This window comes from Denticeps clupeoides, unplaced genomic scaffold (genome assembly GCF_900700375.1).
Source record: "Denticeps clupeoides unplaced genomic scaffold, fDenClu1.1, whole genome shotgun sequence".
Taxonomy (NCBI): Eukaryota; Metazoa; Chordata; class Actinopteri; order Clupeiformes; family Denticipitidae; genus Denticeps; species Denticeps clupeoides.
In genome coordinates this window covers 46746-71222 of record NW_021629748.1, presented here as the reverse complement: position 1 = coordinate 71222, position 24477 = coordinate 46746, and the positions used below count along the sequence as shown (strand labels likewise).

Genomic DNA, 24477 nt, shown 5'->3' with positions numbered 1-24477 from the left:
ATCATGATTGTGAGTAAATAACTCAATCAATAAATGTTTTTTATTGTAACATTAGTAAATAATACACTGCGAAATAAATACTACTGAGTTAAAAAACGTGTATATTATGTAAGGCTGAACAGTTGATGTTTTGAGCCACAAGCTCTCACCAGTGAGCAGGTATAACATTTTTAAAATAGAATGTGGGGCCTGAATACGGCACCTGAACCAATAACCAAAAGCAAAATGATCTCTTATTGCCATAATTACATGAATTGATTTTATGTAGGACCGGGCAAGCTGTGGATTAGAGGAGAAATGTGCACAGTTCTCCTTTAATCCACACCTGCTGGATTCATGAAATAGTATTTAACAAGAAAAGTGTGACATCCCCGGATTGACCCGTTGCACCACTAACTGCGAAACCCATGACAACCAGCTCAGACCCAGTCAGAGGTGAGGTCGGTGTGGCAGTGGAGGAAGTAGAGGACGTAGAGGAGAAAAAAATCTCATGCAATCGACGTCCCATGAGCCCGGTTTTGTTTAAACCTCACACCAGAGCAATCTGGTGGAGATAAAAGGCCCTGGAATGTTCTGATGAGAAGCAGAGATCTTACTGCAACTTAAAGGTAACCATGAGACATTATTACTACTGTGCCGTAGTTGCAGAACCGTTGTTGTAGTGCTACATCTACAGCACTGCGTTATATTTACTCTTTCAATTATATTAATATTTTTTACTTTTGTAATTTAAAAAAGTTTAGCCTATGACTATATTATCGAGCTTTTTATGTTCATATACACATCTTGTATTTCAATGTTTGTTCTTAAAATGCATTTTTTTCCCCAGTGGTTTTAGTATAGTTTATTGTTGTACATTGACAGGTTATAGTATAGATAGTGATGTTAACCAGTATTTTGTAACTCCCATTTCCAGGAATCTCTCCGCACAGCCTGGGAAATGGAAAATGATACTTTCCCGGTGTCCTTCCACCTCACGCTGTACAGAGACCAAGGGCATGTCAAATATGTTTATTTTCTTATCATACTTATTGTGTACCTCGCCATTTTACTGCTAAACGCCAGCATCATCCTCGTGGTGATGAAGGAGAAGTCTCTGCATGAGCCCATGTACATTTTCATATCCTGTTTATCCGTCAACTCTCTGTACGGCACCGCCGGACTCTTCCCGCGGCTTTCCATCGACATTCTGTCCGACTCTCACGTGATATCCCGCCCTGCCTGCTTCACCCAGATTTACGTTATTTACACGTATTCGCTATCAGAATTACCGATACTGGCAGTGATGGCGTACGACCGGTACGTGGCCATTTGTCAGCCGTTACGCTATCACAGCATCATGACCATGAGGACGACGGCCCTGCTGATAGCAGGAGCCTTCACGTGGCCTTTCTTCTGGATCGCCATGGTGGTTTCACTCGCATCCCGCCTGCCTCTGTGTGGACGAGCGATCACTCGACTGTACTGCTCCAACTGGTCAGTCGTGAAGCTGTCCTGCGTGTCGACGGCGAGTAACAACGCACTGGGACTCTTTGTGTTAACATCCAGCGTTTTTCTGCCTTCAGGTTTCATACTCTTCACATACATTAGAATATTAGTCTTGTGTCATAAAAGATCAGCGGAATTTCGGAGTAAAGCTCTGCAAACGTGTCTGCCCCACATGGTGACATTTGTGACATATTCAATCGCAATTTTCTGTGACGTTTTGCTGAACCGTTTCGAACTTGATCAGATTATGAATATTGTGACTCTCGTCTTTTCAGTGGAATTTCTCGTGGTCCCCCCAGTGTTGAATCCTCTCATTTATGGGCTGACTTTACCAGAAATACGAAAAAGGAATCAACTGTTTACGCATGCAACCAGAATCTCTGCAGTTTCGAAATAACACATGCATGTTTCTTCTTCTGCTGTCCTTGACCTTACTGTCAGGTTCAAGTGATTGCATGAGCTGACATACGTCTGAAAAATGTGAACAAACTGTTAAGAACTAATGATATATTAGTATACTTTGTGTACTCTATTTAGTTCATGTAACTACAATCTTTGTAATGTTTAGTTTAATCAGAAAAATGGTTGTAATTTTACCTAACCATTGCATTATGGGATTTGGTGGATGTGTCTCAAGCTTTCAAACATGTATAAAGAGTATATCTTTATTTTATTTTTTGTTGAAGTTAAATCATTATTCTATTCTTATTTATATAATAGATTATGCCGGTGCTCTGGAAATACAATTTTATAGTGATCATAGATATTTAGATATTTAATAGTGATCATATCAATAAAGTGTCCATACTTTTAAACAACAATAATGATAATCCGAGTGATACATAGAGTATATGTCACTATAGATAGTGTCTTTGTGCTAAATGTAAACCTTCACAATCACAAAAGAATGCATTCAAATGACGCAACTTGACATGAGGTTTAAAGTAATATGGCAATAAATTTGTTACGTACAATGTTTTTGCTTCAGACACAATATGTGTATATGTGTATGTGAGTGTGTGTATATAATCATAAGACATTGTTCACAGAATAGCACTGCTTTGTGGTACATTGTGTCTGAAGCAAAAACACTGTATGCAACAATTTTATTGCCATATTACTTTAAACCTCATTTCAAAAGTTGCGTCATTTGAATGCATTCTGTTGTGATTGTGAATGTTTACATTTAGTACAAAGACATAATCTATAGTGACATATATGTAGCCATATGTTAGAAATTACCCCTGTTGTGAATCATCTTATTTATGGCCTCACTTGACTAGAAATATGTGAAAAAACAAGTTGTGCATGCACCAATAGAGGATCACCGTGATCCTCTAAAAATCAAGTTGTGTTCATAACAGTATATACAGCCCAAATACATTTACATTTACGGCATTTATCAGAAGCCTTTATTCAGAGCACCTTACAATCAGTAGTTACAGGGACAGTAAGTGGTAGGAAGTGGGGTTTGAAGACCTGGGTCTTCTGGATCATGTTAACAACTGGGCTACTACCACCCCTACTACCAGGTTCTGCCATACTTATCGGGCGTACACAATTCCAACGACCCGGCTAGGGAACCATGGTTCAGGTATCCATGACCCCACCGGAGTAAGTCATGGGAACTTAGTAGAAAATATTTGGCCTGGGAAGGGACTGGCGATGTCCTTCAACATGCAGAAAAAATCCAGATGTTTAGTCAGCGTTGGGCCTACGTCAGCTGTGTCGAAATATGTGGTGCCGTCATTCTGTCAGGAATCCATCAAGGCTGGAGGGTCAAGGACGGTAGGATTTATAGATACACAGACGTAACCGTAGTGCCGCAGTGGTACAGAACAGAGTTAAAACGTCAATGACGGGACACGACACATCAGGATACATTTATACACATGAACACAGATATCACAATATCAGACAAACACAAAATTCAGGAAGACCAAGAAAGTCAGGTTTATGACACATTGAATTGCTATATTATTTTAATGTAACGGAATCAATAAATATTTTAAATGATAATGTGTGTTGTTAATATTTCACCATTTAAGACGTAGTTGTCTGTCAATAAAATAAATAGGCGCAGCTGCATTATTTGACGTAACCACTGACAGACACGCAGTAGTGAAAAGCCAGCTTTTTGTTCTGAGGTTGATGTCATATGATTCGACTCGGCACTACCCCTCCAGAGCATTTACAGAACATCACACCAGAGATCTCTGGGACAAATAAAAGGCCAGCGAAGGTCCTGCTCAAGACGAGAAATCTCAGCGCCACCGAAGGTAACAGCGGCACAGAATTGTTTTCTGATACAGTTAACTGCCTCAGTTTTTGATCTGATGGAATAACTTCATGTTTAAACTGATAAAAACTGAATTTTTACTTACTTGCTTTCAATATTAGTGCAATTTGTGCAATTTCCCACTTGTGGGACTAATAAAGGTTTATCTTATCTTATTATATTATATTGAATATTATAATTTAATATTACTAATATTTCTGGATATTAATATCTTGGAATAGCTAGAGATCATTTAAATGTCTTTTTTGAATTCCAGTAATCGTGGTCTTTTCTTAAATGAGTTCTGAAATAATTCTGCACTCTTTTTTTTATTATAATCTTTACTTGCAGGAGCAACACAGCAGGCCTTGGAAATGGAAAATGAAACTCTTCCATTTTATTTTTATTTCTCTCTCTACAAAGACCAAGGGGATTTGAAATATGTCTATTTCCTAGTTACGCTCACTATATATTCTGCAATTATAGTCTTTAATGTCAGCATTATTGTGGTTGTGATGAAGGAGAAGTCTCTGCATGAGCCCATGTACATTTTCATATCCTGTCTATGTTTCAACTCTCTGTACGGCACCGCCGGACTCTTCCCGCGCCTTTCCATCGACATTCTTTCCGACTCTCACATGATATCCCGCCCTGCCTGCTTCACCCAGATTTTCGTTATTTACACCTACACTATATTAGAATTCGACATATTGGCAGTGATGGCGTACGACCGGTACGTGGCCATATGTCAGCCGTTACGCTATCACAGCATCATGACGGCGAGGACCATGATTCTTCTCATAACAGGAGCCATTTCCTGCCCCATCTTCTGGATGTCCGTGGTTATCACCCTGTCAGCCAGACTGCCCCTGTGTGGACGAGCGATCACGCGACTTTACTGCTCCAACTGGTCAATAGTGCGGCTGTCCTGCGTGCCGACGGCGAGTAACAACGCGGTCGGCTTGTTCGTTTTAATAGCCAGTGATTTTCTGCCTTTATGCTTCATCCTCTACACCTACATCAGAATACTTATCGTGTGCCAGCGAAGCTCGGCTGAATTTCGGGGTAAGGCCCTGCAGACCTGCCTGCCCCACATTGTGACATTTGTGACATATTCCATTGCCATTTTCTGTGACATTTTAATGAATCGTTTTGAACTTGACAGAATTACAAGTATTTTAGCTCTTGTTTTTTCTATAGAGCTTCTTATTGTCCCACCTGTTTTGAACCCACTTATTTACGGCCTGACTTTACCAGAAATTCGAAAAAGAAATCAATTGTTTGCACGTGCAACAAAAATCTCTGTGATCTCAAAATAGACGTTTTCTATATTTCTTAAACCGAGATTAATCTCATGTGGTTTTTAATGTCATCATCAGCGGGATTCTAATTCTAGTGATCAAGTGACAAGAATGATTCTAAATAAACTGAAAATGTCCATATTCCATTCTGTTGTGATGCACTACTGTTGTCATGAAGTTATGGATTCTAGTGTATAACTAGAAGAATTGTTCACTGAGACATTATGGAATATTTTTTTTGAGAGACAGAACTGCACTGGAAATAAAAACAAGGGCTATGATGTGATTTACCAGCACATTGGATTTACTAGGAACTGCAGCATCATAGATAGAAAACTAGCTTGTAGTTTGGAGGTGTTGTATCTCAAGCGCTACCTGAAAATACCGGAATAGTCGTAAGTGGAAGATATTGCAGTGATTTCACACTCCACACTGAAGGCCACAGACTGCTTTAGAGGATAGTGAAAGTAAAAGTTATTGTTAGAAAGAGACTCAAAGAAAGTAGAGCTAATCGATCTTTGCAGAAAAAAATCATTTTAACATTTTAATTTTAACAGTTTTATGTAATACGTGAACATAAATAAGCAGTAAATAAAGAATATAGAAAAATCCCACGATGGCAGCAATTCACACTACTTCATAATACCCAGGTGGCCAGACAGTCTGATGTCACTGATATTGAGGCAATTTAGAGCTGCATGGTGTTAATGAAAGAAAAATATAAATTATTTAGTTGTGAGCACAATGCTAATGATAATTAAATATTCAGAACTCACAGTCCTAATCAGTGCACGATGCTGAAATGAACACCAAATCACAATGCAATATATGAGCCTTTGTCCACAGCACAGCACTGAGACAGACAACTGATCTTTGTGTATTTAATAACCTTCTTTGGTCTGCAGATTGTGCAGTCATTATTATCATTATCATTATTATTATTATTATTAATAATAATGATTATTATATTTGCTCCATATCTGGTTGTTTTATTCAAGATTAGCATGCAGTACACATAATCCCAAACCTTCAATTTTGAAACAGTCTGTTATTCCCATAAATTTCCACCAATAATTCCCATGGGCCCTATTTTGCAGCACTAATTTGATACAGCATGAGTGACTGTTAAGTACAGATAAACGTATACACTTGTTTTTACTACCATGTGGTTTTACTGCCCCTACCCCTGAGCTTTGCAACTCTAGAGCATTTAGAAACATCACGCCAGAGAGCTCTGAAAGAGATAAAAAGCCAGAAAGATCCTGGTGAACAACAGAAATCTCACAGCCTCTGAAGGTAAACAGCGAAGCTGCTACTTGATACAATATTTGTTCATAGCTTCCAAAAAAAAGGCTACTTTTTACATTTAAATATTCATATTTGTTGCTTATACATTTTGTTTCTGTGTGCTGCCCTTTTGGAAATACACTAATAAATGTATGTTTTTTCTAATAGAATGTTTAATATTTATTCTTAAAATGTAAACCTGGAGCAAAATAACTATTATAATTAGAATAACTCAATATCTATTGCTACAGATATGACTGAACTGAACCGTTTTTATGATCTTCACTTGCAGGAGCAACACAGCAGGCCTTGGAAATGGAAAATGAAACTCTTCCATTTTATTTTTATTTCTCTCTCTACAAAGACCAAGGGCATTTGAAATATGTCTATTTCCTAGTTATGCTCACCGTATATTCTGCAATTATAGTCTTTAATGTCAGCATTATTGTGGTTGTGATGAAGGAGAAGTCTCTGCATGAGCCCATGTACATTTTCATATCCTGTTTATCCTTCAACTCTCTGTACGGCACCGCCGGACTCTTCCCGCGCCTTTCCATCGACATTCTTTCCGACTCTCACATGATATCCCGCCCTGCCTGCTTCACCCAGATTTACGTTATTTACACCTACTCGGTATCGGAACTAACCATACTGGCAGTGATGGCGTACGACCGGTACGTGGCCATATGTCAGCCGTTACGCTATCACAGCATCATGACGGTGAGGACCAGGGTCCTCCTGATAGTCGGGGCCTTCACGTGGCCGTTCTTTTCCATCGCTCTTGTGATCACCCTGTCAGCCAGACTGCCTCTGTGTGGACGAGCGATCACGCGACTTTACTGCTCCAACTGGTCAGTGGTGCGGCTGTCCTGCGTGCCGACCGTAAGTAACAACGCTTTGGGTTGGTTTGTTTTAGTAACAAGTAACTTTCTGCCTTCAGGTTTCATCCTCTATACATATATCAGAATATTGGTGGTGTGTCAGCGAAGCTCGGCTGAGTTCCGGGGTAAAGCTCTACAGACCTGCCTGCCCCACATTGTGACATTTGTGACATACTCAATAACAGTCTTTTGTGATATTGTAATGAACCGTTTTGAACTTGACCAGATTACCAGCATTTTGGCTCTTATCTTCTCACTGGAATTTCTTGTGGTTCCCCCTGTTTTAAACCCTCTCATTTATGGCTTGACTTTACCAGAAATACGGAAAAGGAATCAGGTGTTCTCGCACGCAGTCTTGAAATAAGACGTTTAACAGACGCAGATGTTTTGCTGCTTCTTTGTTGTATACTTTTCATTTATCGTTTTCTAATTGTGGTGACCAATGGGATATTTTTTTCTTGCTCATTTCTGGAATGTGATAAATTGAAAGATTAAATTGGAAGATTAATTTACGATGGCTAGTTTTAATAAAAAAAACCCCACAACACTGTATGTTAAAATGCAAAAGCCCTAATCCCACCTCAATGTGAGGACTTTGTCTTTATTCTAAAACTAAAAGTTGGATCAAATCATTAATCAGAATCAGACTGTGAACACTGAAAATCCCATATAATACAGTCCCCACCAAACATCCTAACAGCGAGGAAAGGTTCTGTTCTTTAATAAACCCCGCAAAAATGACATCAACATTCAGATTTTTCCTCACAAAATTCATCTGAGAGTTAAATGATCTCCATTGCACGTCACTATCTGCTTCACTGTCATGTCTTGGGGTCGAGGGGGCAGGGGCGGTCCTCGCCTGTTTGGTGCCCTCGGTGAATACCCTCTCTGGAGCCCCACCTCACACGACACACACACACATCATAAGACATTACGAATTCTGCTTTAAAATGTTTTTTTTATAACATCTGTTGCAGGAACCATACTGAATTTAACCAGGTAAACATATATAGGGCCTTGTGCTTTTCTTGTCCATCTCCCATCGGTGTTGATTTTGCACTCCAGTATCAACATCCATCCTCCAAACCGAGGATCACCCCAATGCAAATGAATGAGACACATACATGCACACATTAGAAAACCCAGGAAATATTAATTGTGACATAATGAGCTCAGTTTTACAATCTTATGAATGAATGAATGAAATGTGCTTTATTTGGAAGCAGCCCATCCCTCCCCATTACACAGCAGCAGTAAGCAGGCACACCGAGGACCTCACACTCTCGTCCCTGTTCCACCTGAAATACTGCAGGCTGCAATACTAGTTATTTTGCATGGAACTGTCTATATTCATCATAAAGCTCTGTGAGCACATGAGCAAAGTTCCCAGGTCAGTTTTACAGTGAAAAATGTTTTGGGCCAGAAAGGTATTAGTTCATACTATTTCTACACATCCTATTTTACACTTTACAAGTACCCCAGAGTGAAAGTGGAGTGATTGTCATTATGATGCACAGCAAGCACAGCACACGGTGACACGGTGAAATGTGTCCTCTGCATTTAGCCATCACCCTTGGTGAGCAGTGGGCAGCCATGACAGGCACCCGGGGAGCAGTGTGTGGGGACGGTGCTTTGCTCAGTGGCACCTTCCGATTACGGGACCGCCTCTGTACCCGCTAGGCCACCACTGCCCCATCGATCCAATGCACAGTTCCCATGTGAAATGTTCCGTGAAAGCAATCTTGGGCCAGACAAGCCGCTCCAGCCAGTCGAAGCAGCAGGCGCACCTCGAAAAATGAGGGCGCCCTTACTCCCCACAAACGGTGGCCATGCAATCATGTGAGGGCAGATGTCAATCATTATGTCAGGGTGATGTTGCACTGCTTTTAAATTATTCCTAAGCAATCATGCACTGAAAAACATGTGCCATTAAGAACATAAGTGCAACCTCAGCAGCTGTTGGGCAAGGATCAGCAACACTGATGCAAAATGTCTCACTTCTTTAAGAAGAATATTGCTTTCATCAAGGCTGCTGCATGAAATGCATGGCCTGCTGTGCTCAAAATACTGCTGTTTATAGACCTTCTTTACTTTACTTTACTTTACTTACAACGACTTACAAACGACTTACAAGAGGACGACACCAGCAATTCTCATTCGGTTTCTATAGATTTTGAGTTACAAAACTAAGAGCTCTGATAAGGCCGAGCTTGTCAGGAATAGAACGTGCTGGGAATTGTTAAGTGCTAGACAAAAATTATTATAATTTTTTTTATTATGTCCAGTGTGTGTGTGTGTGTGTGTGTGTGTGTGTGTTAGTGTTGGACTCGTCTGAAAAACCTTTTGAAAAAGCAGGTTTTCAGCTGCTTCTTAAAGGTGGTGGTAGTCTCGGCTAGTCGAATGGAGCAGGACAAGTTGTCCCACCAGCCAGGGACAACGAAGGAGAACAGAGTCGAACATTGTCTCCTTTCTGAGTTACATTACTGGGCCACGGGTACATTTTACAAAAAACTCCCAGCAACATGCATACTTAAACCCATTCAGTTGCAGGTCCCTTGGGGAAGACCAGAAACTCAAATTAAACTCATCTAAAATTAAACTCATCTAAAATTAAAAAAAAAAAAAAAAAAAAAAAAAAAAAAAAAAATATATATATATATATATATATATATATATATTTTAAAATCGAGTTTAATTTTAGATGTGTGTGTGTGTGTGTGTGTGTGTGTGTGTATATATATATATATAGAGAGAGAGAGAGAGAGTGAGAGTAATTGGTGGGGATTACAGTAAATTACTTTACTGTAATTTTCTAGGTCATTTTCTATATAATTTCCTGATCAATGACACACAAGTTAAATATTAGACTAAAATAAAACAGTTATTATTATACATAATTTTTTTAAGCAAACAACAAACCAAAAAAATGATTCCCCGTGCAAAACCTTAGAGCTTTGAAACTCTAGAGTATTTGCGAAACGTTATACCAGAGGCATGTGCAAGCATATAAAAGATCGGAGAAGACTGATGAGGAGCAGTAAACGTTCGCTGCTGACAGGTAAATATGGAGCTTTAACGTATCATTGCATACACACTGCTATTCCATTTTCATGCATGTATTTACTTCAGTGCATTATTGTATGTCTTGTAAAAGTATGATAATTTGCTTGTAAAGCACATTATGCTACTGTACTTCTATTTATAATTTTTTATTTGTCCCATAGCTATAACTACTGTGCAGACATAATAAAAGCCCTGAAAATAATTATTTTAACACTAAATATCTCTTGTAACATGATGCATATGAATAAGGTAATGAGGTTTAATTATCCTTCTTCTTTGTTAAACTTTCCTAAAATCTAAAATCTATACGTTTTCTAATTTTCAGAAGCTTGTGAAGAAGTTCTACCAAATGGAAAATGAAACTCTTCCTTCCCACTTTTACTTCACCCAGTACAAGGACCAAGGGGATATCAAATATGTCCTTTTTCTAATAATGCTGATTGTATATTTTGCAATTTTAGTCTTTAACGTCAGCACCATAGTCGTTGTCACGAAGGAGAAGTCTCTGCATGAGCCCATGTACATTTTCATATCCTGTCTATGTTTCAACTCTCTGTACGGCAGCGCTGGACTCTTCCCGCGCCTCTCCATCGACCTCCTCTCCGACTCTCACGTGATATCCCGGCCAGCCTGCTTCACCCAGATTTACGTTATTTACACGTATTCGGTGTCAGAACTGACCATTTTGGCTACGATGGCGTATGACAGATACGTGGCCATATGTCACCCATTACACTATCACAACATCATGACCCCGAAGATGACGGCCCTCCTCGTAACCGGGGCATTTTCCTGGTCCCTGTTTTGGAAGGCTCTGGTTCTTTACCTGGCCGTGCGGCTGCCGCTGTGTGGAAATCTGATTATGAGGCTTTACTGCTCTACCTGGTCGGTTGTGCGGCTCTCCTGTGTGCCAACAGGAATTAACAACGCTTTTGGATTATTTGTCGTAACTACAGACATCATTCTATGTGTAGGTTTCACGCTCTACACGTACACAAGAATACTTGTTGTCTGTAGACGAAGCTCTTCTGAGATCCGAGGTAAAGCTCTACAGACGTGCCTGCCCCACATCATTACGTTTGTGACCTACTCCTTATCTTTTTTTTGTGATATAATTCTAAGCAGGTTTGAACTGGACCCTGTCATGAAGGGCTTAGCTCTTTTCTTTTCACTGGAATTTCTTGTAATTCCGCCCATCTTTAATCCACTCATTTATGGGCTAACATTGCCAGAAATGCGGCGGAAAAATCCCATATTTATGAAATCAGCAAAAATCGCTGTGATTCTCAAATCATCTATTGCAAAGTAGTTAAGCAGGTGGCATATATTTGAATGCAACAAACTGTTTGAGTTTGAGTCTGTTCGAATCTGTGAATCATTGTAATCCAGACATTGTTGAAGAAATGTAGATTTTTTGTATGAATCTATTTGAAACCTAATTTAATTTAATTTAATATTCATTGTTTATTTAATACAAATGTTAGGAATTAGGAATAAAATTTCAAATTCTCAGAAAAACCTTTTTTTTTTTTTTTTTTTAATAAAATGCTGGTTATGTGCATGTAGACCTGTTTCTTATTTCAATTTAGCCTCCTGTATCTAAGGGTAAACAAATTAATCTCTTCTAACCTTATACCATCTTAATGCAATCAAATTATATTTATATAATCTGCATTTGTCTTGAGCAGAACATTTTCTACATACGCAAAAGACCCATTACTCTCAAATATTGTTGACGAATCTGTCTAAATCTGAGCACATTGTGACCATGTCTCCTATGACGAGATGATCCATCTCAAGTCATAGGTGTGGCATATCAAGTTGCTGATCAGACAGCATGAATTATGCATTAGACTGCTAGATAGTTACTTCTTTCAAACATTAACTGAGTGGCAGCATTGTAAAAGTAACTAGTTACCACTGAAAGTAACTTAATTTTTTTTTAAAAATGGGTCTGTCTTCTCCTTTGTTAGCTCAGCAGAGTTCCAGGACATAATGTCATTTTTAAAAATACATGTTCATTTAATACATGATAATTAATTTAATTTCAAGGAATAATAATGTTTGTATTTTCATTGTAAAAACTCCATATTGCTGTGTCTCCTGCTCGTGTGTGTTTGTGTTTTGACCCGCCCACCTCGATTGCCTTAACATGAAGTTTAACTCAACCTTAGTCAATCATCACCAATTATGATGTTATCTTTACCTTCACCTAAGTAATGCCGTTATTCCCATTACTGATGACAGAGGTCCTAATATTGAACCCTGTGGTACCACACTGCCGTACCCACTTAATTGTGGTTCTGGGCAGTGGTGGCCTAGCGGTTAAGGAAGCGGACCCGAAATCAGAAGGTTGCCAGTTCGAATCCCGATCCACCAAGGTGCCACTGAGGTGCCACTGAGCAAAGCACCGTCCCCACACACTGCTCCCCGGGCGCCTGTCATGATGCCCACTGCTCACTCAGGGTGATGGGTTAAATGCAGAGGACAAATTTCACTGTGTGCACCGTGTGCTGTGCTGCTGTGTATCACATGTGACATGAGGCTGATTTAAAAGATAAATTAAGAAAATGTAAGTAAATTATATCATAGTTTCCCCCCTGGGATTGACTAAAAAAATCAACTAACAGTGGTCAGAGATATTTTGTCTTTAATAATTTTGCATGTCATATGTGCTGCTGTACACTTTGACATGTCCTAGCTTGTTTATGTCATAGTTGCTATGACCGTTAGGTGACTGTGAGTGGCCAGTAAATCACAATGGAGACACAAAGGGCCGATTAGGAGGCCATTACTGTAAACAGGGCCATCACCAGGGGAGATCTTGTGGTGGAAACGCACTGTAAACACAACTTAGTAGAAGGAAACAGTTACCCACACCCAAAACATTATTCATTATATAGTCCAAGTATGTGTTCTTAAGATTATTTGACAAGTGTGAATTTTTTGGTTATATTATGTATTTTTTCATAAAAAATACACTGTGGCTTTTGGGTTCATAAAAATTCACATGAAAATTGGTGAAGCAGAAGTCCATTAAAAATTATTTGGGGAGATTGGGTTGCTCTTTGAACATATTTTTAAATTCAGATTTGTCCTGAATAGTATCGAGATATGAAAATATGAACCAAAGAGATGAAACGCATGGTACAAATCTTTCACATATTAACTGTACATTTTTTATTAGAAAGAGAACAATTTAAAATACCTAAATAAAGTCATCAGGCCAGCAAGTAACCAAACCAAAAAATCTGAATCCACATATTTAGTTCATTACACCTCGTATAAGGCGAGGATGCAGAGTTCTCTCCAGACTCAAAATAAGTCATAATTAAATTAATTATTTGACATAATAACAGTGTTATAACAGCCATAGCGGTGAACTAAAAACCAGACATGTGATATAGAGGCACAGTGGCCAGATGCGAACTCACATCTGCCAAATAAAGGGTCATGTTGTGTAATATTTTTTACTGGTCGAAAAGCATCTCCCGTTGGGAATTTGTGAAACGTCACTGCCAAGGACTGTTTGATGGAGATAAAAGGCTCGGGAAGATTTGGACGGGAGGAATTAGGCTTTGAGTGAAGGTAACACTGTGCACCATGATTTATTGATTGGCTGTCATTACATCTAATGTGTTTTTTTTTGTTATTGTTAATGCATATATTTGTCATGCGTATATTTTTATTTGATTCAGTTTATTCTGCATGATGTTGTGGGGTAAAATTGGCTAGAGTTGTGAGATGCTGAATGTTTTGATTGTTTCATCTTCATAATAAAGGTTTCGCTGAAATAGATAGAAATGCGCTGAACTGCTTTGTCAAACGTAACTGAACTGAAAATGTGTTTTTCTCATTTTCCAGAATCCACCAAAAGGAGATCAACCAAATGGAAAATGTAACTGTTCCGACACATTTTGACATGACCCTGTACAAGGACCAAGGAAGCATAAGATATGTCTATTTTCTGTTCACGATCATTGTGTATTTGGCCATTTTAATCTTTAATACCAGCATCATTGTGGTTGTCATCAAGGAGAAGTCTCTCCATGAACCAATGTACATATTTATATCTTGCCTATGTTTGAACTCTCTGTATGGCAGCAGCGGACTCTTTCCGCGACTTTCCATCGATCTGCTCTCGGACTATCACCTTATTACCTATCCTGCCTGCTTCACACAAATTTACGTCATTTACACGTATACGCTGTCGGAGCTGACCGTCCTAGCTACCATGGCGTACGATCGATACACGGCAATCTGTCAGCCGCTACACTACCACAACATCATGACCATGAGGATGACCGCCGCCCTCATAACCGCGTCCTTCTCCTGGGCCTTCTTCTGGAAGGCCATCATCGTGTACATCACGGTCAGGCTGCCTTTGTGTGGAAATGGAATCATACGGGTTTACTGCTCCACCTGGTCGGTGGTGAGGCTGTCTTGTGTGCCAACGGGCTTTAACAACGCCATGGGCTTGTCTGTGGTAGTAATGACCATTGGTCTCTGTGTAGGCTTCACCCTCTTCTCGTACGTCCGCATTCTGATCGTGTGTAAAAGGAGCTCGTCTGAAATCCGAGGGAAAGCTCTCCAGACCTGCCTGCCCCACATCATAACTTTTGTCTTGTACTCTTTATCTTTTTTTTGTGACATTGTTCTCAGTCGCTTCGACCTTAATCTGGCCATGAAAATCGTGTCTTATTTCTTTTCTCTGGAATTCATTGTGATTCCTCCTCTTCTAAATCCTCTCATTTATGGCCTTACTTTGCCTGAAATACGGCGCAAAAATCCTCTGTTTAGGTGCACAGCAAAAATCGCAGCGATTTCAAAACCCTCAAAATGATTATGAGTGCAATAAACAATTGAAATATTTTATATATATGCATGTAATCATATGTAATTACATTTTTAAAGAGTGTGAGAAAATCATCTGTGAACTGTTTTAATAAAAATTGTGATGTCATTTTAAAGCCATCCGTACATCTGAGGTTTAGTATCACTATCTAGTATAATTACTAACATGAATCATATTTAAATATGCAACATGATGTTAGAGCTGAAACATAAAAACTGAGTTTTTCTGCTGCTTAAACGTATAGAAATGGTATTTTCCTTTAACACACAGAAAATGAATTAGTCTAACATTTGTATTAAAACTAAAAATAAAGAAAACCAAATGCTTTCTGGTGATGGTGGTTTTAAGCTCTATATGCTAAGCTTGTGTTAAAAATGTGAATTAACATCATGTAATAATGCAATAGTCATGATGTCAGTGCAGTATGCATTATGTTAATGTTTATCATGAACAAAGGAAATAAAAGTTGTAGGAAAGAAAAGATTGTCAAACATGACATCCGTTAGAAATTTTCAAGATATATCTTAATAAAAGTGGAAATGAGGAACGTCCCCCTTGTCATCAGCCTGAAGGTGCACACGTGTGATAGTTAGAGAAAGTTGTGCACGTGTAACGGAGGTCATGGGAGTTGCCAGCGAGAGGTCAACGCCCTCAATGACCTCACTGGATCTGAACCTGCTGGCCTATAGTGTGTGACAATGGTTCCACAACCACGAATGACACATTTCTCTTTCCCCATCAACGTACCCTTGAGTTTTATAGCTCAGGAGGAACGTGTGTGGAGGAGATAAAAGTCCAGGGAAATTCAGATGATGTAGAGAAACCTGACGCCATCACAGGGAACATTATTTAAAGGTGCGTTCTAGTGACAAGTACACCAGCCATACATGAAAGTGCATGCTGAGTAGAATAAATGTGACTTATTAATGTGACTAAATAAATGTGAGTTATTATCTGGACCAGTTTTGGTAATGTCATGCATTTTGAATATTTTTTTCAAGTATCAAGATAAAAGTGCTAATGTTATGAGTATTCTGCTAAAATATGGGATGTGTGATATAACCTCAGACTGTTGCTGTCTGTTTTATTCCAGAGATTCCTAAAATGGAAAATGCCACGCTGCCAGCTCATTTTTATCTCACCTTGTTTAGTGGCGTGGGACCCCTGCGATACCCCTTTTTTCTGCTGACCGTAGCCGTGTACTTTGTCGTTCTGCTTTTTAACTTCAGTATCATACTTGTTATAATCCGGGAGAAATCCCTCCACGCGCCCATGTACATTTTCATATGCTGCCTGTCCTTCAATTCTCTTTACGGCAGCGCTGGACTATTCCCGCGGCTCTCCGTGGACCTCCTTTCCGAATCGCATGCCATTTCCCATGCCGCCTGCTTCACGCAAATTTTCATCATTTACACGTATGCGATATGTGAACTGACCATTCTGAGCATAATGGCGTATGACAGATATGTGGCGATATGCCACCCGCTGCGTTATCACAGCGTCATGACCCCGAGGACGACCTCCTGGCTCATAGCCGCTGCGTTGCTCTGGCCACTGCTGTGCATGGCGGTCGTGACCTTCCTCACCGCGAGACTGCCGCTGTGTGGCACACAGATCACGCGGATCTACTGCGCCACCTGGGCGGTCGCCAGGCTCTCCTGCGTTCCCACGTCGAGCAACAGCATCTTGGGGTTGTTCATCGCCACAACCAACCTTGTTCTGCCTTCAGCTTTCATACTGTACACGTACGTGAGAATATTAATAGTGTGCCGAAGGAGCTCGCCTGAATTCAGAGGGAAAGCGCTCCAGACGTGTCTACCCCACATTGTCACTTTTGTCAACTACGTGACGGCTTCATTTTGCGACATTGTTCTCAGTCGCCACGAACTTGACCGAGTTCTCAATGTTTTGGCTTTCATATTTTCACTGGAGTTTCTTGTCATTCCTCCAATTTTAAACCCTCTAATTTATGGCCTCACTTTACCAGAGATACGAAAAAAGAATATGATCTTGTCCTACTCATCCAAAATTGCTGTTATTTCAAAACATTAAAATGAAATTTGCAGTAAACTTAAATGCATCAGTTTGATTGATTAATATTTACAGATTGATTAGTATTATTTGGCAGAAATCTCTATGTGCAACAAGGGTGAATAATAAAAAAAATTCTATGTGAGCTTGAACAATATGACTGTATTTAAACTGACATTTACGGAATGCAAATGTGTCTTAATTGTTTCTTTCGTATGGTACATCTCACCATTATGTCTTGAAATATAACAGGAACATTTTATGGGATTGAGGGGAAAATGGTTTGATAACTGGTTTGAAGGATAAAAGCAGTTCTACAGAATACGCAGATTGAAATTTAAACTCCCTCTGAATTGCTTTAATGTTCATTAACTGATGCTCTGTCACTGGATCTTTTCTTTGTTCTCTATCCTGTGTGCTTTGGTGCACTGATGTTAGAAAGGGGACAACTGAGATTTTTTTTTGTTTCTTACTTGATAGCTGCACGATTCGGGGGAAAAAGTGATATTGTGATTACTGAGAGTAATTTTACGATATGTAATAAGAAAAATAAAAATCACATAAAATTAAAAGCTACTAAATCCTTACATCACTGCAAATATTTTCCCAATACTGCAGCTTCATAAAAATTAAAAACAAACAAATCTATAAGAATATTTTCAAAAACAGGTACATTTTACCAAAGATGTGCTACATATATATAGTAGTATATACAAACTGCTGCATATGAGTAGTATAGGTTTGGGTTTTTTTGATTGCTGATACAAATTTGGTGCTTTGCCTTGTGCTGCATTTTTCACTACAAGTTCACCGTCGCCCGACTCCATATCCACTCCCACCTGAGCTGTCATGGTGACGTCACACGAAACGTGTGAACATGAAATTCTGTGCGAACAAAAATGTCATCAACCTGCCACGGAAGAACAGGAGTTAGACCCAGAGTTCTATATACCTGACGACGAATCAAACAAACAATTTATCAATTTAATGCATTTATTTACACCTATCCAATCACCAAAACAAATGTACAAGGAGCGAATCATAGGGAAAACATAGGTACTATAGACCAGAAGTTTGTATTTGCTGACCGATCATTTACCATGCGACTGCGACCCGACTGAAATAACAGTAATTAATTTCATTACAACATAATATATTGTCGCTTCAGTCCATGTACTTATAATATAAATCGTATCATTTTGTGTTCATGTATTCACAATATCGGACATCATATGATCAAACGGGATTACTGTCAGATTGAGGGCTTCCTAATTTCCGTTCCTCACTAGTCAAGAATCAGAAATATCCGACGAATATTTAATATAAGGAGAATACCCAGATGTCACAGGGGGAATTCGATGACGTACTTGCAGACATACTTTGGGCGTGGGGATAAGCCGTCGTACCGGTAGAGGACCGGAGGCGCCTGGCCGGCGAGGAATGAGGACGCAATGGACACGCTGCAACGCAGCAGGGAGTCAGTTCGGGATCTTTGGGAAGGACCGGGGCAGAGGAGAACTGGAAGACGGCGGGTTTCAGGATGGTTCGGTATCTTTGGGAGGACGGGAGTAGGTCTTGGGCGGCAGGAAGGTAGGGGAGCATGAAATCCCGTCTTAACCGATGGGTCGGGTAGGTTCAAGGTCAGGGGCAGGTAGAGGTTGTAGCCAGGAAGTTCCGGTCGGGGTTCCTTTCGTGGTTTCCAGGGGATCAGGCAATTCTCGAAGTCGTGGGCAGGCGAAGGTCGTATTTCAGGAATCACAATTATCTTGGGTCGTGGGTGAGAGAGCTAGCGTCTCTGGCGAGTAAACTCATACAAAGAGCGGGCGTGTCTCCTTGGGGTTACCTCACTTTTATACTTGCCACCGCCCACCTCCATTTCCTCTTCCGGGACGTCGTCTCCCAGGCTGGTGAGGTGCCCTCTAGCGGGCTGGAGGCGCGTTGGCCATGACACCAGAGGATGCCACTAAATACATTTATTGGTTGTGCAGTATTTTTAAGACCTATAAATGTATATTTAAGGATTACTAGTCATTTTTTCATGATATTTAAGGCCTTAATTTTCCAAAATCCAATTTAAGGCTTTTTAAGGATCGTTGGAAAGCCTGATACATCTTGCATGCAAACATGTACTGCTCTGCAGGATCTAGAAATCCTGAATGTAAAATGGAGTTTCTCCATCACTGCACCACCCACTAACTCAGCAGCATTCTGGAGAACGTCACACCAGAGAAATGCGGGAGGGATAAAAGCCCAGAGGAGATGAGGAGCATAACTCCTAACAACGGCTGAAGGTAACAGTCCTTCACTGACAATGTGACTTCGTACATTTTGGGTTGCGAGGATTTAAGAGACATTTAACACAATATATTTTGTATGATATTAAATAGATTATGAATAATTCTGTAATGAGGTGAACTTACGTTGCAAACTGCATGAAAATAGTTATGACACTATTAATTAACTGACACTATATTAATATTGCATCGTTTTTCTTTTTTGCAGGAAGCGAACAAATTCTCGACCAAATGGAAAATGAATCGTTTCCATTCTATTTTCATTTCACCTTATACAAGGACTATGGGGGTTTAAAATATCTCTTCTTCCTGCTGCTGATCATTGTGTATCTTGCCATTCTGCTCTTGAATGTCAGTATTATATGGATGGTCTATAAGGAAAGGTCTCTGCATGAACCGATGTATTTATTCATTGCTTGTCTGTCTGCCAACGCTATCTACGGCAGCAGCGGGTTTTTCCCGTGGCTTCTCACCGATGTTCTTTCAAACTCTCACAGCATATCCCACGACGCGTGCTTTTCCCAAATCTTCATCCTCTACAGCTACGGAATTTGTGAATTCAGCATGTTGACTATAATGGCGTACGACCGATGTGTGGCAATATGTTACCCGTTACGCTACCACAGCATCATGACCCCGAGGACAACAGGCCTCCTTATTGCAGCAGGGGTTTCCTGGCCGGTATTTTGCATGAGCGTTATTACCTACTTCACGGCCCGGCTGCCTCTGTGTGGCAGAGAAATAACTCGGCTTTACTGCTCCACCTGGTCGGTGGCGCGGCTCTCTTGTGTGTCCACCGCGGGTAACAACGCCATGGGATTATTTTTCACCGTCGTAACAGTGTTTCTGCTCGCGGCTTTTATACTGTACACGTACATCAGGATTCTTCTCGTGTGTAGGAGAAGCTCGTCTGAGTTCCGAGGTAAAGCTCTGCAGACAAGCCTGCCTCACATTGTGACCGTTGTCACCTACTCGTTGTCCTCTTTCTGTGATATTCTACTCAGCCGTTTTGAACTCGGCCAGACTATGACTGTCGTGGCCCTTCTTTTTTCTTTGGAAGTTCTTCTGGTGCCTCCCATTTTAAACCCGCTCATTTATGGTCTTGCCCTACCAGAAATCAGAAAAAAAATTATCAACAGATTAAAAAATGCTTCAAAACCACATAAATGACACAACTAAATTCTGAACGACCATAAAAGGAGGTGCTCTGTCAAATTTGCAAATGAAAACATCAAAGGTCAAATTATTTGAGAAAGACTTTTTATTCTCAGCAGCATAAGATTTTTCAGATTTTCTGACTGCAGAACTGGCAGGGCAGGCCTTCAACGTCAGTAGGGACATATTTTATACTGCAGACAATATGGGTTAATATGTCAACCGTGTCTTTATGTAATGTATAATGTCTTTATATAATGTATAAAAATATGTAATGTAATACATTATAATTTTTCTTCATCTAGCACCTAACAATCCCCGAGCATGCTCTTCACTGACAAGTCTGAGCCTTATCAGGGCTCTTAGTTTGTAAACTCAATATTCTATAGAAATGGAACGAGAATTGCTGGTGTCTTCCTCTTGTAAGTCGCTTTGGATAAAAGCGTCTGCTAAATAAAGTAAAGTAAAGTAAAGTAAATGTAATAACTGGGGTTATTCTTCTTCTTTACAGCTTTATAACTGTTGTATTGTGTAGCCTTCTGGATCGGTGCAGAGCTATTTATAACTATATATACCATCAAGCCCAGAACCTTAATTACCACACACCTCTTCATTCATGCACGAACAATCATGAACCCAGTTCGGGTCTGCCAATTACTATCATTTAAAGCTAAAACACCTTATATTTGACTAATTTAACTGAATACATACTTACTGAAACACAGATGGGCATAAATAAAATTTTAATGGTCGCGCACATCTTGGCTATTTCCTGGACATCATTAAAAAACAGAGCTGAACAACTGTACATGTGTCTGAATATCATCTGTCCTTTATGCCCATCTATTCGCTGTGTCTGCTCTGTTATTAAGGGACATGATATTCAGTGTCGTGCTTTGTGTCTTTTTGTCTTTGTGTGGGCCCACGTGCCACGTTACTTTATTAAAACCTGCTGTTTGAGTTGAGCATACGTGTCCTCCTTTCTCTCCACTGCATGTTCTGAGACAGATGGACACACCCAAAATCAGGACACAGTCGACTAAATTTATCCGTGCTGTGTCCCGCCCTTGTTCTGTCTAGCGTCATTCCACCCCTGGGTCATGTGTGTGTGTTTTATGTGTGTCCTCTTTTCTTCACGATACTCATTTGTACAGAGAGACTGCGTTGGACACGTGCTTCTTTCATATTTGAGGACATCAGCACCACCCTGCATTGGGACTAGTGTGGTCTAGTCCTACTGCTCCAGAGAAAGCTGATAGGGCAGACATGGGAGGACTGCTCCTCACTGCCATTACCGGTGGGGCTGTAGAATGATCCTGTGAAAGTGGCGCTTTTGCATGCCAATTTGTGTATTGCCAAAATGTTTGCCGGATTTGCAAGAGGGAAGGAGATTTAGTTTGATAAATGCCGTTTCTTCCTGATTTTATTGATGTACGCCTGTTCACGTGATTGCACAGGAAAAGTCAGCCCAGTCCTCCTCATCGGCCAAACCTACAAATGTGGTGCCAGCTCAGTGCAAGAATCTTTAGTTTTAGCCTTGCTGAATTGTGTTTGGACGTTTGATGTGAGGTCCATTGCAGGCAAATTTGGAGTCCTATAGGCAAGATTTTGGGTGGCACCCCCTTGCATCACAGTAAATTTCACTACTAGTGCAGATTTACTCACAAGAAACTGAGTAGCTTTGTCTTAGACATTCTTTTAATTCAATAAAATGATTTAGCCTGACTGGAGAGAGAGATGATTAAAATGCGAGAATATGTCATCCTGGGATAACGACATATGTCTCATGATCCAGTCCGGGATCCGGACCGGAGTTTCACGTTCGTCCTGTGTAATGTTTCCTGATCATGTTCACCTGTGTCTGATCGTATAAAGCTGCCCTGTTTGTGTCTGTTCACCATCGGTTCATTATTACATGTTACCTGTTCACCTGTTACCAGATGTCTCCCCTGTCCTGTTCATCACATATTAAACCCCTGTTTCGTGACATTGTGCGAATGCGTCCTTCTTCATCGTCAAGTCTTGTCCTCATCTCAGATCACCTGCCTTGTCATGTCAAACGGTTATGACAACCTGTCCTGAACAGGTGATGTCAGGGAACAGGCTGTAAAAGTTTAGGACACAGACACTCCAGCATTGATACTATTTATCTGGGCAACGTACTCTAACTGCAGTCAAGTTGGCATTGTTCATGTCAAGCATGTTGTGAATTCATTACAACACTTGAGACCCTGTAGATGTAGGAGAAGGCGGAGGGGGGCTCTGCGGTGGCCTGGTAGGCAAGTTACGTACGTTAAGGGACATTTGACAGTATTTCTTTTAAGAGTCAGTGTCCACCATTATAAAGTAATAAGATGTCAGAAAAAGAAAGAAAAACACTCCAAATAAATGTATAAAATATTGGTTTATAGACATTCTGGTTGTCGCACAACCAGATAGAAAAAAGCATTGAAACGGCTCTAAAGCCAATATGGACGAGAGGTTGAATATAGGAGTGACTATAAGTCGAATATATATCTTTATATCTGTATATCTGTATATCTTTATTCAATTAATTACAACAATGTTAATTCATATATTGTGAGGAGTTACACGTTGTAAGCAAAAATGCCTCTAAAACCTATTATAGGAGTGACTATAAGTTGATTACAGTAATTTAGTTAAACCGTATCGTCTTTATCATCTTACCACAAGGGCTGCTGGTTTGCCTGGACGTTGGTGAAATGGGCAGAGGACCAATCATGAACTTCCTCAAATCACATCAATACTTTTTACTGTTAAATATTTGATTGAGCAGTGGTTTACAACTGAACGAGCTTACAGTAGAATAAGTATGACTGTAATTACAGTGGGGCAAAAAAGTATTTAGTCAGCCACTGTAACGTTCGTGCCACCTCTGCCACGCCCCCAGCGGTCGACCTCTCCCATGTATTAGTGTGTGTTCTTCCGGGGTTCACTAGCACCCTGATTATTCCCACCTGTTCTTCATCACAGGTAAGTGGTGGTAATCACGGGTGCTTAGTGGGGTAATGACTTCTGATCGGTGATTGGTTAGTTTAGCGGTAACAGGTCTGTCCACTCCTCTTTATAACCAGCCGGTCCCTCTAGTCCTGCGTTCGGTCTCCCTCACACAACCAGAGTTCCTTGCTGCACCGCATGCTGTCCTTAAATGGCAGTGACTGTGAACCCCACGGTAGGACAGGAACTAGTCTCACTACAGCTCCGCCACGCCGCAGCTCCCGGAGACACCGGTTCGAGGCCTGTGAAGGACAAGGGCGATCTTCATACTGAGGGCCTCGCTGAGGATCCTACAACAAGACCTCTTGAGGAGAGGCGTGGCACTACAAGAAAGGACATTGTTTGTTGTTAAATTTTTTTGAAAATAAGTTGAAAGTTGAAAATAAATACGCCATTCTCATTTTTCAACCTGCGTCCTCCATTCATCACCTGAGCTAGAGGGGAACGTGACAGCCACCAATTGTGCAAGTTCTCCCACTTAAAAAGATGAGAGAGGCCTGTAATTTTCATCATAGGTATACCTCAACTATGAGAGACAAATTAGAAAAAAAATTCAGAAAATCACATCCTCTGATTTTTACAGAATTTATTTGCACATTATGGTGGAAAATTACTATTTGGTCACTAACAAAAGTTCATCTCAATACTTTGTTATATACCCTTTGTTGGAAATTACGGAGGTCAAACGTTTTCTGTAAGTCTTCACCAGGTTTTCACACACTGTTGCTGGTATTTTGGCCCATTCTTCCATGCAGATCTCCTCTAGAGCAGTGATGTTTTGGGGCTGTCGCTGGGTAACACGGACTTTCAACTCCCTCCAAAGATT

At 40.3% G+C, this 24477-nt stretch overlaps 6 protein-coding genes across 6 annotated transcripts; all 6 read left to right on the top strand.

The window, feature by feature from the left end:
- The first annotated feature begins 601 nt into the window (after window positions 1–601).
- On the top strand, window positions 602–1885 carry LOC114773254 (olfactory receptor 142-like). The gene is made up of 2 exons (XM_028965776.1): window positions 602–608; window positions 917–1885. Exon 2 carries the CDS (start codon window positions 941–943, stop codon window positions 1883–1885), a length of 945 nt encoding a protein of 314 aa, XP_028821609.1. The 5' UTR covers window positions 602–608; window positions 917–940.
- A 2236-nt stretch (window positions 1886–4121) lies between these two features.
- On the top strand, window positions 4122–5085 carry LOC114773253 (olfactory receptor 51I2-like). Its single transcript, XM_028965775.1, has one exon. It carries the CDS (start codon window positions 4141–4143, stop codon window positions 5083–5085), a length of 945 nt encoding a protein of 314 aa, XP_028821608.1. The 5' UTR covers window positions 4122–4140.
- A 1565-nt stretch (window positions 5086–6650) lies between these two features.
- Window positions 6651–7599, top strand: LOC114773252 (olfactory receptor 10J1-like). The gene has a single exon (XM_028965774.1). It carries the CDS (start codon window positions 6670–6672, stop codon window positions 7597–7599), a length of 930 nt encoding a protein of 309 aa, XP_028821607.1. The 5' UTR covers window positions 6651–6669.
- Window positions 7600–10647: 3048 nt separating this feature from the next.
- Window positions 10648–11607, top strand: LOC114773251 (olfactory receptor 142-like). The gene has a single exon (XM_028965773.1). The coding sequence runs from the start codon at window positions 10648–10650 to the stop codon at window positions 11605–11607; it is 960 nt and encodes a 319-aa protein (XP_028821606.1).
- Window positions 11608–14174: 2567 nt separating this feature from the next.
- Window positions 14175–16940, top strand: LOC114773250 (olfactory receptor 142-like). Its single transcript, XM_028965772.1, has 2 exons — window positions 14175–14844; window positions 16824–16940. The coding sequence occupies exons 1-2, from the start codon at window positions 14188–14190 to the stop codon at window positions 16938–16940; spliced, it is 774 nt and encodes a 257-aa protein (XP_028821605.1). The 5' UTR covers window positions 14175–14187.
- Window positions 16941–19709: 2769 nt separating this feature from the next.
- Window positions 19710–20648, top strand: LOC114773249 (olfactory receptor 51E1-like). The gene has a single exon (XM_028965770.1). It carries the CDS (start codon window positions 19710–19712, stop codon window positions 20646–20648), a length of 939 nt encoding a protein of 312 aa, XP_028821603.1.
- Window positions 20649–24477: the final 3829 nt, after the last annotated feature.